The following is an 18,681-nucleotide window of genomic DNA, read 5'->3' as shown; positions in this document are numbered from 1 at the left end:
TTAATCCAAATAAAACAACGCAAATAGATGTGTTGACTTTAATGTTAAATGAGGAATTCCCTGTTTGTTTAAATGGTTTTACAGTTCTTCAGTGACAGAGCAACTCCTTGTAGTTGTATTGTTCAGTGTGTCATTGATATACAGTTGATAAGTTTACTGCCTTGCAAGACTACACCCCGACCTTACCTTTATCTACTGACGGTAACTGTGCGTCACTTTTGGTAACGTCTTGGGACCACCTCTGAGGTCTTCCTGCCCTGCCCACTCACGCGGTTACCTGCGTAAGGAGAGGCGAGGGTTATAAAGGGCACTAATCGTGGGCTTTGTGCTCAGAGCAACACCGCACAGCGCAAACGAGTCACCTGTCGTTGGAGCTAAGTTTCAACCAAAAGAGAGCAGCTCACTGGAGGCTGTTTAGGACCAACTATGCTTGGAGGCTTTTGCGGGCGTTACATGGTCAAATTGACTGTACCTCTTCTTCTTCTGACAGTCAGCCTGGGCAGGTGGGTAAAATATCTTATCATTACAAGAAAATATTAAAAAGTGATACAGATTTCCTCTGACTTAAAGTACGTTTTGATTTATTCTGCTATTTCAGTGCACAAGATGAGATTTCTCTACCAGGGTGGAAGAGTGATGCAGGTTGGTGAAACTTCTTTAATTGCATGAACGCAAAGAATTTGAGAATAAATGTTACCCAAACAAATTAACATGGAATGAATTATGTATTTTCCCCCTCTAGAATATGTTACACAATGTCTGACTAATAGACAACCAGGGACACTGTGTGACATGACAGTGGCCCAGCACGGAAAAGGTAAATATTTTTCCCAAACCGTACACAGTAGTCTAGAAAAAGTTCTAAATTTGCATTCTTTATTGGTGCAATATAAATTGTGTTAGTCATAAGGGTATTTGATCGGCTCAAATTTCACTGTGACGCAAAAAAGAGAAGTAACAAATGCAGCTGTTCCCTTTGTGCCAGCCTTTAGAGAAGCCGACACATGTCCACAGTTGAATTTAGGGCACGGTCTTCTGCATATCAGCAATGTTCAGTGGAAGGTCAATTATCTTTATTACAATGCCAGTCTGCACAAGGCACTGAGAGAGATTACGCGTATAGCTATATGGCGTTTAGTGTTTTGCTATGATTTGCTTTGTGTTGCAGTGACTTTTTTAAAAATAGGGCCTCTCACAGTGAACGGTGAGGCCTGCCTTGAGTTTTGGTACTTGTCCCCTGTCCTGCCAAACCTCTTCAGGCTCACAGTGTACCTCAAAGACAAAAATGGTCTGCAGAACATCTGGTCCAAAACAGCCCAGTCCAGGAGTGGAGCAACCACATGGTCTCAAGTATTTGTACCACTCAGCAATGTCAGACCTGGGACTGAGGTAAACTGGAACATACACTATTTGCGTTACAATATACAGTATATGGCCAGTGTTAATTTTATTTTATTGCTTTATATTAGGTGGTGTTTAAAACAATCCGTCCAATGTCTCAAGGGGAGCAAGTCATTGTAAATCGTGTTGGTATAAGAAATGGTTCATGTGGTCAGTATGCCATTCTATTCAAGCATCACAAAAGTCTTTGAAGAGAAATGATTGTTTGTCATGATTGTTATCCACAGGAGTCCAGTGTGAAGCCAGCACACAGCTCTGGCCCGACAATTCCACACGCTGCCTCTGCTCCGAGGGCCAGCTCTCCTGCTCTCGTGCTCCCAGCACAGGAATGTGCACTGTCCATAGTCACACAGACTGCAGCACTTTTGATGGAGCGCTCTTCCGCTTTATGGCGCCGTGCACCTACACACTGGCTAAGACCTGCTCTGGGACTCCAGGCTCACCCCAGTTCAGCGTGGACGTGGTGAATGGACAGCACGACAACTCCTCTCTGCCAAGTGTGGAGCAGGTCGATGTGAACATCAATAACTTCAGGATGTCCTTTTTCAGGAGGCAAACTCATAGAGTGGTGGTATGTATTTAAGACAGTCCAGTAGTTCGTTTACAAAACAGTTGAAAAGTACTTAATCATAAACTCTATAATGCTGTAAGATTGTATTTATATATTTGAACCATGGATCTACTTCACTTTATTGATCTGTTTAGAAAATATAGAGCCATATTATGAATATATCTTTATCATTCAAAAACATCAATACAAATGTGAAGTGCTTGTTTAGTGTTTCTGTAAATTTAACAGTGGTTAAGGCAAGCAGTGACCAATAAAATCTATCATTACAGTGTGTCACAACTATATTTAAAATGTTCCAAAATATATCCAAATAAGCCTGCCCAGGCCTCTACTTTCAATTCTGCTGCTGAAGCTTGGGTGGAAGTCACAGTGTCTTTTAGTGGCTTCTACAAGCCACTGAGCATTACTGCGGGAAGCTTGGAAACTCTGACCGTGTTCAGAGGCCCAATCATGTTCCACTATCTTACATGTGCTTTTACAACCAGAGCGGACAGCTGCTTCTTTTAGAGGTCTGCGCATGCGCTCTGAGGACAACACAACCTCAAACCACGCTGAATAAACCTGTGTTGGAATCTTAGATGTTTGCAGGTTGTGCCCTAATTGCATAGGTGCAGAGGAGAAGTGCAGCAACAGCAGCTCCCAGTTTCAAGAAGTGACAAAGTGTTTTTGTATAGCTAAGGGTCTGTTCACATTTCTAATGATTAGACATTAGTTAGAAATACAGGCAGTATTTTATACATCCAGTAAGTTTACTAGCTATGATAGTTTAGCTCATTAAAATAGGGTTCGAGAGTGACATTTGCATGTTTTTTGGGGGGAGGGTTTCAACGTTATCCACTAAATATTGCTGAACACCCCAAGTCTGCTTTCCCATCCATAAAAGTCACTGCACGCACTGATATTTAATACTTTTTCAAAACATGCTGCTCTTTGAAGCAGGTGGACTATGAACATTTATATTTGAAGACAAAATATCCTCAAACCTGCCTTGTTTAATGTAATAAATCAAAGTTGTATTTCAGGTTAATGGAATCTGGAGAACACTTCCACAGACTCTGGCCAGAGGCACAGTGACAGTTACCAGTAACTCTGCAGCTGTTGTCCTAAAAAGCAGCTTTGGCCTCTTTGTGTCGTTTGACTACACCGGAGGACTTCACGTCACCCTCCCATCGAGCTACTCAGATAAAGTCTGCGGCTTGTGTGGGAACTACAACCACAACAAATCGGACGACCTCCAGAGGCCCGATGGCACAGAGGCCCAAAACACCACAGATCTGGTTGACAGCTGGCAGACAGGGGAAAACGCCTCAGCCTGTGAAGCCATTCTGGTACCACTTTACTGTGACCCACTAGAAGAGACGGAGTATGCCAGCGAAGCCTATTGTGGAGTTTTGGGCTCAGACACTGGCCCCTTTGCAGCGTGCCAGGAGGTGTTAGGGGCCGATAGCTACTTCAGAGGCTGTGTGTATGGCATGTGTACTTCTCACGGAGACCCTGCAGTGCTCTGTAATACACTCCACGTGTATGCAGATTTGTGCAAAAAGGCTGGAATCAACGTGCCATTATGGAGAAACTCTTCATTTTGCAGTAAGTGAGCGGTGCAGTGGTAAGAAAAACTTAACACACATTTTTTCGTAGTAATAAACTGTAACATACATAAATTGAATCCATTTAAATACAACTCTAAGTACATTCATGATGTAACATATCTTAAAGATCAACGGCTGATTTAGCATAATATGTCCCCTCTATAATATGGCCCTGCGACAAGTTGGCCACTGTCCAGGGTGTACCCCGCCTAAGGCCCAAAGTCACTGGGGTAGGCTCCAGTCACCCGCGACCCCTAATGGGAAAAAGTGGTAGAAAATGATTGAATGAATGAATGTCCCCTCTAAAATAGAACATTAGCTGGACATACATTATTGTGCTTTCAGCCCCTCAGTGTGGGGAGAACAGCCACTACAACTCATGTGCTGAAGGCTGTCCTGAAGTCTGCTCACCAATGGACCAGGTCTCATCATGTGACAGCTGTGAGGAAAGATGTGAGTGTGCTCCAGGCTTCAAGCTGAGCGGCGGCAAGTGTGTCCAAGCAGAAGACTGTGGATGCTGGCATAAAGGACAACAATATGAGGTAGCTACTAATAAACTACATTGTAATATAGTAGGATGTTCCACAATGATCTTGGTTCATGTTTTCTGCAGAAAGGGGAAGCGTTCATGGAAGGAGTGTGTGATCAGCAGTGCCTGTGTGTAGGCAACAATAACATACAGTGCAGATCATCACATTGCTCTGCCAGTGAGGTCTGCAGTGTTCAAAATGGGGTCAAAGGATGCTTCGCGTTCAGTCCAGCCACATGCAGTGTTTACGGAGACCCACACTACATTACTTTTGATGGCTTCGCATATGACTTCAATGGGGGCTGCAGTTATGTACTAACAACCACCTGTGGTGGACAGAGCTCAGTGGAGTTCACGGTCCTAGGGCACAACATGCACCCACCTCATAACAACCTCACTCAATCCAAACTGGAGGCTGTGACTCTGGAGGTCGAGGATCTGAAGATAACCATTAACCAGAAAGGCCATGTGCATGTAAGCATTATCAAGCTATTTCAGTATATAGTTTTAGGGGTCTGAATCCTGGATTATTTTAAGGTTGATATTGAATTGTAATTTTTTTTATTTTATTTTTATTTGTTCTGCAACTGTCTGCAAGATGGTTCTAAAACAATCTGAAAACATCAGTTTTGATGTAAGACAATGCCAGTAAAAAAGAACTGTATAATTATTGTCACTATTACATTTTTGGCTTTGTCCAATAGTGGTTACCACATTGCCATTTGCTTTGGTGCAGGTTTGAGTTTTACAACGCTGTATATCTACTGATGATACTTCCGTAAAACTATAGTGGTCATTGTTTGGGCAGTGAATGATGTCATTTGTTTGCCTTTTGGGAGGTACAGTATGTGAATACTTAAAAGCTTGGGATTGTCTCTGAACAACCAGGGTTTGGCAACTAGCTCTGCTCAGTTTGTAGAATAATTTTACCAAGCCTGTACAATTTTCAGGAACATAACAGCCAGGTGCTGCTGCCCTATTTCACCAGTGGGACATACGGCCAGGTCCGAGCCTATGAGGAATCTGGGTATACTGTCCTGGAAACAACCTTTGGCCTGAGGATGATGATGGAGCAAAACAGACTGTTCCTGCAAGTGAATGAGCACTACAAATATGAGTTGTGTGGATTGTGTGGCACTTATTCCGATCGGCAGGGCGACGATCTAGTGATGCCTGGAGGTCAAAATGCAACAAGTACATTTCAGTTTGCCGATAGCTGGAGGATTAAAGACAGTAATGCGTGAGTTACATTATTAATTAACTAAATGTATTAATTCCCAACTACATACATGTTATTGTTAAGGTTTAACTACAATCTAAAATGGTTTTGTAGGTGTGTTTCTCATCCAAATGATCCCAGAAAGTGTAATTCAAACGAGTTGGACCAGGCCTATAATCACTGTTATACTCTGCTGGGAGAAGGCTTCAAGTTGTGCCATGAAACTATCCACCCAGAGATCTATATCACCAGCTGTGTGTATGACTACTGTGCCGACCAGGGTAATCTCATCACACTTTGTGAGTCTCTCAAGTCCTACGCTGCAGCATGTGCTGTGGCCGGAGTGGAGCTGGGCCAGTGGCAGGATGGAACCGTCTGTGGTGAGTGTTTCAGACACTGGTCATAATACATGGCATTGGCTACATTCATTTTATATGGTTAAAGCCAAAGGTATTATCAATATTTATCTATATGAATAGTAAGAGTGCAAGGCCCAAGTAAAGAATACATACACAGTTTGTTGTCTTTTTTCTCATCACACAAATACAATGCCATCCACATTTTTTTCATTTTCACTATCACTATTACAAAACTCTTTCTCATGATGTATTACTGTTGTTGCAGCTGTCCAACAAACCACTGTTAGCCCTGTGACTACGTTAACAGCATTGCCAGTACCAGACCAGACATGTAAGAAAACAGTAACTGATCAGAAACGAATATAGCAGAATACTCAAGGTTTTAAAACGAAACTCCATAATATTTGTATTTGTGCATTTAGTGTGTCCACTGAACTGTGACTTTGAAAATAATCTGTGTGGGTGGGAGCAGCTGGTACAAGACAGTTTTGACTGGACAAGGCATTCAGACGCCACGCCATCAAGCCAATCAGGACCAAGCAATGACCACACCAGTGGGGGTAAATTTGTTATGCCACACATATAATCTGATAGGATTGCTTCTTATTGTACCTTTTACTTGCATTAGTTGGGTTCTACATATACATTGAGGGAAGCGACGTAACCCATGGTGACTCTGCACGCATGTTGAGTGCTCGGTGCCAGTATGAACGGCCCATGTGTCTGCATTTCTGGTACCACATGTATGGGTCAGCCACAGCTATGGCTCTCAATATCTACCTGCTCCAAGACAATAAAGCCACAAAGATCTGGTCCAAGCAGGATAACCAGGGGGATGAATGGAAACTAGGACAAGCGGACATCCCAGCCTCTGGGCCATATCAGGTATGTTCAGCACTGCATTTCTGAAGTATCTTCCACGCTACCATAGTGAATGCAGAAAGAATTAACATCCAAACAATTATTTCAGATAATTTTAGAAGGAATTCGAGGCTCTTCTGAGGAATCAGATGTGGCTATTGATGACATATCTATTCACTTTGGCTCATGTTCAGGTAAGACTGTGAAACGAGAAGGTCCTGGGCTTCGACTCCCCGGTGGCGTGGGCCTTTTCGTATGGAGTTTGCATGTTCTTTTCTTCCGGTTTCCTTCGGGTGCTCCGGTTTCCCCAACCACTAAAAACCTGTACAATAGGCTCCTCCCCTTTGTACCCAGGACTCCCCTGAAAAAAATATTCTAAATCTCACTTTCCTGGGTAAATAAAGGTCAATCTTTAAAAAAAATAAAAAGGGTTATTCATGATCTTACCTAGAGACCTGTAATGTAACATTTCTGGTAATTATCAACTTTGTTTTATTTTAGACAGCTTTCCTGATCTGGCCAGTGGAACCAAACCTCCTAAAACCACTCAAGTGATTCCCACACAAGGTAAATATAAACTTGTATCAATTACAATCCATCTTTAAAATGCATTTTGTTAACAGATCATTTTATTGTGACATTTAAATTATTCATATGTTATCTTTTTCATTTGCAGTCTGTAATCTTGGCTGTAACTTCGACCAAAGCCTTTGCAACTGGAATCAGATGGTGACCGATGCGTTTGACTGGACTTGGTACAGTAGTTCTACACCAACTCTGATGACTGGGCCTTCTGATGACCACACTGGTGGTAAGATAAATGTTTCATTTAAATAATAAAATAAATGATGCGCAATTATCAACATACAGCTCCTTTTCAATCTGATAGGTGGTCATTACCTTTACATTGAGGCCAGCAGTGTGACATATGGAGACACAGCTCGTCTGATCAGTTCAGAGTGCTCAAACTATGGAGCCCAGTGTCTACAGTTCTGGTATCACATGTACGGGTCTGCAGACACCATGGGCCTTCATGTCTATGTGGTGGAGGGCAGAAACGCTCGCTCAGTTTGGCGCCAAAGAAATGACCAAGGAAATATGTGGCACTTGGCACAAGTGGACCTCACAACTACAGGAGCTTTTCAGGTAAACCAACCCTGTTCTGGAAAATGTGTACTAATGAAAAACATACTTTCGTTTTTGACGACATCTGCTTATTATGCCTGTTAAAGCTTCATTTTATGTACACTTCAGATCATTTTTGAGGGAAGAAGGGGATCTAATGACGAGTCTGATGTAGCCTTAGATGATGTATCACTTCATTATGGACCATGTTCAGGTATGGCTTTTAACATTTTCTCAAGAGATTTGAAAGGGACATTATAATTACATTTCAATATAAAATGTTATTGTTAATGTTAAGATCATCAACATTTTAAACTAAAATTGCGAATATCATAACATCTTATTTTGAAATCCTGAATATTTTATCACCAGATCGTACGATGTAATAAAATATTTTATGGCAGGTATAATAAAACCATCGACAAGTAAACCTGCCACTTCGGCTGATCCCATTTCAACAACATTCAAACCTGAAACAACAACAGTCCACAGCTCAGAGTCTCCATCTACTGAACACCTTGAACCTCAATCTACAACAGCTGGACAAGAACCTGAAACTACTGAAGAGCAGACAGACCCGGAAACTACTGCACCCGAGCCAACAACTGAGGCTGAACCCAATACAGCGGTAACAACTGACGGACCACAACCAACTACTCCAGAAGACCTTCAGACAACACCAACACAGGCCGCTACAACAGGTTTCTCAGAAGAACCGACCAGGCCAACAGAAGGGGAGACAACAGCTAATCAGGAACCGTCAGTCACTTCTGGAAGACCACAGCAAACAACAGGAGAAAGTCAAAGTTCAACCGTACCATCAGCGCAACCAACAACTGTAGCAAGACCAGAGACAGGAGGAACTACAGAAAGACCACAGCCTGTAACAAGTGCACCGATCACAACTGCTAAGGTTCCTACAACAACCCATGGAACTTCAGCACCTTCAGAGACTGCCGCTCCAAGTCATCCGCCCACTGACATTTCCTCAGCATTGCCTCCAACTCTGAGCACGACTACACCTCATACAACCGTGGGACCCCGACCAACAACTGCTCCAACTCAGACCACTACAACAACTCACGGAACTTCAGCACCTTCAGAGACTGCCGCTCCAAGTCATCCGCCCACTGACATTTCCTCAGCATTGCCTCCAACTCTGAGCATGACTACACCTCATACAACCGTGGGACCCCGACCAACAACTGCTCCAACTCAGACCACTACAACAACTCACGGAACTTCAGCACCTTCAGAGACTGCCGCTCCAAGTCATCCGCCCACTGACATTTCCTCAGCATTGCCTCCAACTCTGAGCACGACTACACCTCATACAACCGTGGGACCCAGACCAACAACTGCTCCAACTCAGACCACTACAACAACTCACGGAACTTCAGCACCTTCAGAGACTGCCGCTCCAAGTCATCCACCCACTGACGTTTCCTCAGCAACGCCTCCAACTCTGAGCACGACTACACCTCATACAACCGTGGGACCCCGACCAACAACTGCTCCAACTCAGACCACTACAACAGCAAGGCCACTATCTTCAACTACTATAGCCACGACTCTTCCTCCACAAACTCCCAGTCCAAGTATGACTGAATAATTGAAGTTTTGAAACGTAGAATTTTGATGTGGTAAATGGTTTTGTTTTTTTCTCTTAGCTCCATCATGTCCAGCTAACAGTCATTACAGCTCTTGTGTCTCGGCTTGTGCACCTACATGCAATCATCTCTACGGCCCATCTGGCTGCAGTGAAAGTGACTGTGTGGCGGGGTGTGTTTGTGATGAAGGATATGTGCTAAAACGGAGGGTCTGCGTGCCTATCCAACAGTGTGGTTGCATGGATTCCAGTGGAAAGAAATACCACGTATGTATAAATCACATGCGCATCACTTAATTGTATTACTTTAACTTGGTGTCCTTGCCATTTTTTAGTTTGGTGATGCCTGGTATTCAAGCCATTGCAGCGACAAGTGTGAATGTGAAAAACGTAGAGGTGTTGGTAGAATCGAATGTGAAGAGCAAGAGGAATGCAAAGGAAAAGCTGTTTGTCTTCAGAACAACAATGGGGATTATTATTGTGAGAAAACAGGTAATGTAGACAAACGCAAGCAATTCATACTGTATCACTGTACTGCAGGAACACTGTAGGACTTATACCTGTCACATTACAGATTTCAGAGCCTGTAGCATCAACGAAGACCCCGAGTACAGAACTTTTGACCACCAGAAGCATCATTTTGTGGGCAAACGCTCATATGTGTTGGTGCAGACCAGCAACTTACCAAATAATCTTCAGAGCATTTACATAGAATGCATTAATGGAGACATAGAAGAGGATGAAGACAGCAGCGAAGAAAGTCGGCAAGCTCGTGATGATGATGATGATGATGATGACGATGATGATAGTAGTGAGGAAGACAGTGAAGAAGATAAGGCGAACGTACTGACAGCAATGAAGATCATAGTGTACAATCACACTGTGGTGTTCAAGCCACGCAGGAGGCTGGATGTAAGTACTGAAAATATATGTATTACTGTAAAGAGCAGTAGAATATAGTTTTGTTTTTTTGGCTGAAAATAAGTGAAATGTCCTTTGACTTCAGGTGGATGGAAGTAAAGTTGACACACCACTCTCACTATCTCCTGGTCTAAAGATTCGAGAGCATTCATCTCTCCTCTACTTGCAAACTGACTTTGGGCTTTCAGTGGAGTTTGATGCCCATGACAAAGCAGGTATGTTTGAAATATGTTTTGGTTTTGTTCTATATGTAAACATGTGGTTTACTATGTATTTACAATCCACAGAAATAATTTTACCCGACGTGTACAAAGGGAAGGTGGGAGGCCTTTGTGGCAACTTTGATGGTAACAAACGCAATGACTTCATGAAGCCAGACGGGACACAGACAACAAGTGTACAAGAGTTTGGAGAAAGCTGGAGAGTGTAAAATGCACCAATCTGGCAGTTGTGTTTCAAAAACTGGTTTAAATTATACATAACATATACTACAACTTACTATATATCCTTTGCCACAGTAATGAACTGTAGTTGGAACTGTGTCCGAGTCACCATTCACTAATGTATTTAATGTGTTACAATGTAGTGTGTAGTACCTAATGATCTAATAAACAGGCGATTTAATTATTCTCTCTAAACCCATTTTACAGCACTATGGGATTCAGAGGATCACATTTAATTTGTGTCTTTATATTTTTGTCAGTTTCTATTGTGGTTTTAGATTATTAGCTTTCTTGTGAGCTTCTCCTAAAATGTATAACATCAATAAAATAAGTTGATATAGGGTGCGCGGTGGCAGAGCGGTTAGGGCTCTTGTCTCCCAAAAAGGAGGTTGTGGATTGAACACATAATAAGCACATAATAAAAAGTGTCTGATCACTGATAAAGTTTTCTTTGAGGTGTCACACGGTGTAGACATTATAGTTGAGTCTGCATTCCACACATAATTGTCATGAACCGGCCAAGCAAGTGGAAAATTGTTTATGCAACAAGACCTTTTGTTAAACGAACAAAGCAGTGTTCAGTTCAGAAGAGCATAGTCAGTGGCACAGACGGCATCATGGATGGGACTATGTTTTGGATCACTATCCTCGCAACCATCGTTACCAAATGTACCAGTAAGTATATTTTCATATATTTACAACCTGTTGAAAAGCATCTAAATCTTGCATTACATTTATCTAAAACGGTGACAGTCATTGATGATGACATTGTAGTTACTATCAAATGGATTTTATTTATTTTTAAAAAGCTTTTTAAAAACCTTTGAAACGTTTTCAATGATGGATCCCACCTGGACAAGAAAAAATGACACTTGAATTATTTCATGTTTTTCTAAGTTTAGTAAATCTATGTTGATTATTGTTCCAGGTCAAACTGCTGTACCTTTAGGTAAGAATATAAGCATTATCACTATTCAGCCCAGCATTTCCGTATAATTCAGGTGATTTGAAGTGATTTACCTTATCTGGCTTATTCCTTTGTCATGTGCCACATGCAGCCTGTGCAGGTCCACCACTGCTCTGTTGCTCTGGGCAGAACAATAGCTGCTACAGAGGCTGTTTTTGTGACCAAATTTGCCTGACCTTAAGAGACTGCTGCTCTGATTATAACTCCTCCTGTGTGCAGAGTATGTCATGTCATTTAATCTGAGCAAATGTCATGGTGTTTGTGAGTGAAAACATTAAACTTGTTTTCTTTACACTGCAGCAAATATCACATCAGGACAACGTCAAAACACAACTACACCATACACCACTACAGGTATTACTTTCCAATTTCTTCAACTTCAACATCATTGTAATTAGGCTCAAATGGGACAAATCAATTATCAAGATGTGGATGAAATATTTAGGTCAAGGCAAGCTGCCCAGACATTGAGGGCCATATTTTGCCCCCAAAGGTAGTGTTGACGTGGGCGCAGCAGAGCTCATTTTGTCGAGCGAATGCACATTCATGGAAATGTGGCTGGTCTTATCACTCACAAAAAGACTTTCAGCATTAACAGTTTTGAGAATAAGATGGTGTTATATTTGTAAATTTGTCAATGGTTGACAACCAAAGAGCCTAGTTGACAACAGCCCTGCCGAACAAACTCCCGCTCAGCTGATGTGCCGAGAACCAGCTGTGAGAACTGACCATCAAAGCTCGCGTGAACAAAATTACACCTTGATGTTATTTTGTCCACCCCCACATGTGCAGGAACCCAAATGAAGGAAACCTTCGCATCCTTCCTGGACAGAGGGAGTATCAGATAGAAGATGCTATATAGAACTTTAGAGCTAGAGCTTTGCAGTGCGGAGAGGCTGTCAGAGATTACCAAAATGTTGCGATTCAGCCCATTCCATTGCTAATCGTATTGCTAGGATTACTATGGTGAAGATGATCAGTTAACCTCTTCTTGACCGTTATCCCCAGGTCAGGTGTGAAAAAAGTGCCTGTTCACCCACTTATAGTATCCTTAGATCCATCGGTATAAATAAACACATCATCTGGATGCTTATCGATGAGCTCTTGCACAATAAGCTTTGGTTCCTTTTTAGTGTTTCCTTTAAGTTTGCGATGCAGACTAGTATTAACAGGAGCCGGATAAACTTCCAAGGAGCTATGGTTGACAAAGCCACCAAAGGGTTCAAGTTAAGATTACTTAAGCAAGTCGTGCTTTTGAATTTCCTACCCAGCTAAAACCCCGATCGTCAGCCTCATGATGTTCCCCACATCCTCTAAAATTGTCCTTCACTAGGTGTGTGCTTCTATGTCCTTGCACATTTACCCAGTAAGCTTACATAAGCTTCAACCTCCGGCGGATCCGTAGTGGCATTTCTCCCAATTCAACCTGCATTGCAGAGACAGGGGAAGTCCTAAAAGTCTTACAACAGATACACAAGGCTTGGGCTGGCTCTACATCAAGTTTACTTAAAGGAATAATAGAGCATTTTTGGTAAGTAATCTGAGTCTCATTTCCTCATGGCGTTGACAGCCAAGTCATACCTGCTCGTTCTGGCTCGTTCCCAGCATAGCAGCATGTTTCCTGGCTGCGCATGTGTGGTTGATATGTCGGTGTGTGTTTATCGAATTCCTTCAGTGGACAGTAGAAAAATGACACCAGAGAAAGACTGTGTTTGAGCCGGCTTAGAAAAGACGGAAATCTGCGCAGACGTTTGAGTTCTACAATCGGCAAAACATCCCCTATTATTCCTTTAAGTTAGTTTCAGCTGAAGACATGTAAGCAATGCAGCCATAATCAATAGTTGCTCTCATAATAGCCCATTAAATATTCAGGAGCGACCTTCTGCTAGCTCCCCAGTCCTGTTGTTGTTGTTGTTTTATGGCGGTTGGCATCCAATTGTTGCATTACCGCCAGACTTTATTCCTCAGACTTTTTGTAGTCCTCAGACTGTCGTAGTCCGTAAAAGTACTCCTTCCATTGCTTTGGTGTTACAAAGCCCATGAGGTCATGATATGTCTTTGTGACTAGAATAGTTGTTGTTGTTTCAGAGACCAAACGGGGGTGGGGGTGGTCTCCTGTCCTCGTCCAGTCTCGTAGACGCACGGCTACCAAGCAGCGACATCAGTGGACATATTAAAGCCTATAGAATGAAGCCTAAAGAATAAAGCTGTACGGTGGAGGCACCGAACATCAAAGAAGGAGAGGAAGATGAAGAAGAGTCTCCCTGGAATAAAGCCGGTGGTTGTTGTTGTTGTTGTTGTTGTTGTTTTATGGCGGTTGGCATCCAAGTGTTGCATTACCGCCAGACTTTATTCCTCAGACTTTGTCGTAGTCCTCAGACTCTGTCGTAGTCCGTAAAAGTACTCCTTCCATTGCTTTGGTGTTACAAAGCCCATGAGGTCATGATATGTCTTTGTGACCGGCTTTATTCCAGGGAGACTCTTCTTCACCTTCCTCTCCTTCTTTGACGTTCGGCGCTTCCACCGTACAGCTTTATTCTTCAGGCTTCATTCTATAGGCTTTAATATGTCCACTGATGTCGCCGCTTGGTAGCCGTGCGTCTACGAGACTGGGCGAGGACAGGAGACCACCCCCACCCCCATCTCGTCACTCTGATCACTCTGACTCCCCAAAAGCAGACCCCCATCACTCCGACTCCCATTTAGCGCCTTTAGCCTGTTTTCTATATCTGCCCAATCAAGCTCCTTTGTTCCAAGGAATCTCCCTGCAGCTTTAGCAATGATCCTGATCCTTTCAGTTCTGCTTTGAGTCTGAGCAGCACAGTTTACAACATCCACCATAAAGAGTACAAAATCCTCTCTATCCACAACCAGGGTATTCTCATCAATTCTGGAACCTGCACACTTGGGACCTCCACTCTTGAAACCTTCACACTTCTTGGGAGCCACGCTGGCCTCTCTCATTTCGCCCTGGCTGGGAGCAGCGCTGGCTCCTCTCTGTATTTACTCTAAACTCGTTACTTGAAACTTTCTTGACTGCATCTGCATAGGATATACCTTGAGAGACCTTTATTTTCTGCACCTCAGCAGCTCTTTTGCTAAACCTGCATCCCCCGTAGGCAGAGCTATGTTCTTCCCCACAGTTACAGCACTTCAGTTTTGCACCCACGTCACACTTCCCATACTCATGATCTCCTGCACATTTACCACACCTTTGCCTCCCTCTACAGACCGCTGCAATATGCCCAAAGCGCTGGCACTTAAAGCAACGCAGGGGCGGCGGAACATATGGCCTGACGCTATAGCACATGTACCCAATGAACACCTTACTAGGCAGGCACCTCCCTTCAAGTGTTACCATTACCGACAAGCTGTCACATCTTACCCCAAACCGGGTCACCTTCAAACGCTTAGCGTCCACCACCGTAACTCCCGTCAAATTCTCCTTAACTTCATCCACAGACGTCGCCGTAGGGACACCTACGATAACTCCTCTGACCGTGTTTCTTTCAGCATTAGACACAAGAATGTCCTTTCCACCCAGACGTTTAGTTCCAAACGCCTTCCGTTGCTGAGCCGCGTCCTTGCACACGACCAGCAGCGAGCCATCTCTAAGGACACTCGCACTCTTGATCACTCCCACAGCTACAGTTAGGCTCTTTGACAATGCCACTGAATTCCACTCCTTAAAGGATGCACTATCCTGTGCAAGATTTATGATCACCTTACAGTCTCTGCTCTCACCCCGGACATCAATAGCTTCAGCCTCATCCTGCTGCTCATTCCCAGAACCCTCGGACGAGCTAAGGGACTTTTTACGTTTCCGGGCACGTGCAGGCAGAAAAGGCTGCTCCTCCACGCCGAACGTCTTCCATCCCCGATCCACTCTCCTCCGCCATCTCCCGTCTCTCCAGACCGGGTGTTGAGCAAGGTTGTTGTTGTTGTTGTTGTTGTTGTTGTTGTTGTTGTTGTTGTTTAGGACAAGAAGCCGGTTGGTCTCTGAAACAACAACAACTATTCTAGTCACAAAGACATATCATGACCTCATGGGCTTTGTAACACCAAAGCAATGGAAGGAGTTCTTTTACGGACTACGACAGTCTGAGGACTACGAAAAGTCTGAGGAATAAAGTCTGGCGGTAATGCAACAATTGGATGCCAACCGCCATAAAACAACAACAACAACAACAACAACACCCGGTCTGGAGAGGGGATGGAAGACGTTCTGGACGGCGTGGAGGAGCAGCCTTTTCTGCCTGCACGTGCCCGGAAACGTAAAAAGTTCCTTAGCTCGTCCGAGGGTTCTGGGAATGAGCAGCAGGATGAGGCTGAAGCTATTGATATCCGGGGTGAGAGCAGAGACTGTAAGGTGATCATAAAGCTTGCACAGGATAGTGCATCCTTTAAGGAGTGGAATTCAGTGGCATTGTCAAAGAGCCTAACTGTAGCTGTGGGAGTGATCAAGAGTGCGAGTGTCCTTAGAGATGGCTCGCTGCTGGTCGTGTGCAAGGACGCGGCTCAGCAACGGAAGGCGATTGGAACTAAACGTCTGGGTGGAAAGGACATTCTTGTGTCTAATGCTGAAAGAAACACGGTCAGAGGAGTTATCCTAGGTGTCCCTACGGCGACGTCTGTGGATGAAGTTAAGGAGAATATGTCTTTGTGACTAGAATAGTTGTTGTAGTTTCAGAGACCAACCGGCTTTATTCCAGGGAGACTCTTCTTCATCTTCCTCTCCTTCTTTGACGTTCGGTGCTTCCACCGTACAGCTTTATTCTTTAGGCTTCATTCTATAGGCTTTAATATTTCCACTGATGTCGCTGCTTGGCAGCCGTGCGTCTACGAGACTGGACGAGGACAGGAGACCACCCCCATCTCGTCACTCTGATCACTCTGACTCCCCAAAAGCAGACCCCCATCACTCCGACTCCCATTTAGCGCCTTTAGCCTGTTTTCTATATCTGCCCAATCAAGCTCCTTTGTTCCAAGGAATCTCCCTGCAGCTTTAGCAATGATCCTGATCCTTTCAGTTCTACTTTGAGTCTGAGCAGCACAGTTTAGAACATCCACCATAAAGAGTACAAAATCCTCTATCTACAACCAGGGTATTCTCATTAATTCTGGAACCTGCACACTTGGGACCTCCACTCTTGAAACCTTCACACTTCTTGGGAGCCACGCTGGCCTTTCTCATTTCGCCCTGGCTGGGAGCAGCGCTGGCTCCTCTCTCTGTATTTACTCTAAACTCGTTACTTGAAACTTTCTTGACTGCATCTGCATAGGATATACCTTGAGAGACCTTTATTTTATGCACCTCAGCAGCTCTTTTGCTAAACCTGCATCCCCCGTAGGCAGAGCTATGTTCTTCCCCACAGTTACAGCACTTCAGTTTTGCTCCCACGTCACACTTCCCATACTCGTGATCTCCTGCACATTTACCACATCTTTGCCTCCCTCTATCCTGGCCAGGTAAGCATTCAATTCCTTTCCCCTTTGATTCCACGGGCTTTGAAGACAAATAAACATAAACCTTCTCTCTCTCTCTCTCTCTCTCTCTCTCGCTCACTCGCTCATACTGTTTCGTCACAGCGATCACTGAAGTCTAACTGACAAACTCAAACTGTAAACTAATAGAGAAATTATTAACTTGTTACTCTGAAAAATAAATCATGATCACTGATTGATGAAAACACTGCATACGCGACATATACTAGAACTACTTTGTAACTACGTTGTAGTTCCAGTAGTTATATGTGCCATGATCGTTGCAGATCGGTGTTAAGGTTTCTCTATTAAGGGGATGCATACGCTACTTTACGCCACAAGAACTACAAAGTAGTAGTATTGTTGTTACTTTGAATGGCGGTTGGCAGCCAACTGAAAAGGTGCATTTACCGCCACCTATTTTGTACGTCTTCGGTAGTTGTACATATTAAAAGTATGTGTTTTATGCTATATTGGGGGGGAAAAGGAAAAAAAAACAGTATTATTCTGGGGAGTTGCCATCATTGCGTGATTGCAAGTAGCAATAGTAGTGTAGTTAGTTCTACAACTACTAACTACTAATACTATATTCCACCACTACTACCACTATTCCACTACTCTAGAATATAGGAAACATTGCAGCTTTGACAACAAATCCCGAAAGTACTAAAAGACAAAGGAATATCAAAAGTAACAGCAGGAATCATACAAGAAATATTTACAGAAAGAACCTTGAATGACTATCCAAAAAACATGTTTCTAGAATAATAAAGATCTTCTAGGATTAATAGTTACTCAATAATAATGTTCACTGCATTGTGGTCCTCTTCCCTGTGTTTCTGCAACAAGAGGAAGCAGTTAGTTTGGCCTGCATTACCGGAAGACGGCACTACTACGAGTCGATTTCCACTTGATTTACAACTAATGAACCCTGGATTGAACCACTTTGATTACACCATTTAATTTCTCATCCATTATATTTAGCGTGCACTACAATTGTGTTTTACCTATAATAAGCTAGCACCACAAGGCACAAGCGTGACCACTTTTAATTTGTTAGATAAATTACAAAAAAAAAAAATGATATAGTTGTGGTTATGTTTTATGTGTAACAGTAGTAATATATCACCACAGATCTGTAATTTACACATTTACGCCACAGACACCCCAGGCAATACAACCTTTCCACCAGCAGAGGGCAGCACTTCCACAACCTCTCCTGCCAGAAGACCAGGTACAGGTGCATTCACTGGTCACTAAAATCACACTGACACCAAATTACATACCTGACAAAGCTACATTTACTTTATTCCTTTTCCTAGACGGCAAAACAATAATTTTTCACCTCACATTAAATGTCAAAACCGCTTCAGGGGAAAATCAATCCACCATTCTCAACGGTGTATCTAACGTAAGTGTAGGCCTATTCCAAGAAAGTTATGTGCAAATGTGATTTGTCGTTCCATTTCATTGGGCCTTTCTCTTTCCACAGTTTGTTTCCAAGCAACTTCTCAAGAATTGTAGCGGCTGCACTTATTCACTGAGACCAACACGTGTGAAGGAAACATAAGAATAACAACACAAGGAAACCCTACCACACCCT

General features: G+C 43.2%; 1 protein-coding gene across 1 annotated transcript; it reads left to right on the top strand.

Moving 5' to 3' along the window:
* Nucleotides 1–345: 345 nt before the first annotated feature.
* Nucleotides 346–10,875, top strand: LOC140356468 (uncharacterized). The gene is made up of 25 exons (XM_072441425.1): nucleotides 346–503; nucleotides 599–642; nucleotides 743–817; nucleotides 1,169–1,389; nucleotides 1,470–1,551; nucleotides 1,629–1,972; nucleotides 2,995–3,559; nucleotides 3,907–4,103; nucleotides 4,175–4,564; nucleotides 5,041–5,330; nucleotides 5,424–5,689; nucleotides 5,934–5,999; nucleotides 6,091–6,228; nucleotides 6,297–6,553; nucleotides 6,639–6,723; nucleotides 7,031–7,096; nucleotides 7,206–7,340; nucleotides 7,419–7,675; nucleotides 7,784–7,868; nucleotides 8,059–9,252; nucleotides 9,325–9,530; nucleotides 9,599–9,755; nucleotides 9,838–10,175; nucleotides 10,270–10,399; nucleotides 10,472–10,875. The coding sequence occupies exons 1-25, from the start codon at nucleotides 427–429 to the stop codon at nucleotides 10,612–10,614; spliced, it is 5,808 nt and encodes a 1,935-aa protein (XP_072297526.1). The 5' UTR covers nucleotides 346–426; the 3' UTR covers nucleotides 10,615–10,875.
* The last annotated feature ends 7,806 nt before the right edge of the window (nucleotides 10,876–18,681 follow it).

Source organism: Eucyclogobius newberryi, unplaced genomic scaffold, assembly GCF_026437365.1.
Source record: "Eucyclogobius newberryi isolate DKJ021-1_F unplaced genomic scaffold, fEucNew1.0.hap1 SCAF_12, whole genome shotgun sequence".
Classification (NCBI taxonomy): Eukaryota; Metazoa; Chordata; class Actinopteri; order Gobiiformes; family Gobiidae; genus Eucyclogobius; species Eucyclogobius newberryi.
This window is presented reverse-complemented; position numbering and strand designations above follow the sequence as displayed.

What these genes read in the sequence shown, in the direction of transcription:
- LOC140356468 (XM_072441425.1), top strand. Translation starts at nt 427, where the DNA reads ATGCTTGGAGGCTTTTGCGGGCGTTACATGGTCAAATTGACTGTACCT. An exon ending in AGGATTAAAGACAGTAATGC is followed by an intron (nt 5,331 to 5,423) that starts GTGAGTTACATT and finishes ATGGTTTTGTAG; the next exon opens with GTGTGTTTCTCATCCAAATG. An exon ending in CAGCCTCTGGGCCATATCAG is followed by an intron (nt 6,554 to 6,638) that starts GTATGTTCAGCA and finishes CAATTATTTCAG; the next exon opens with ATAATTTTAGAAGGAATTCG.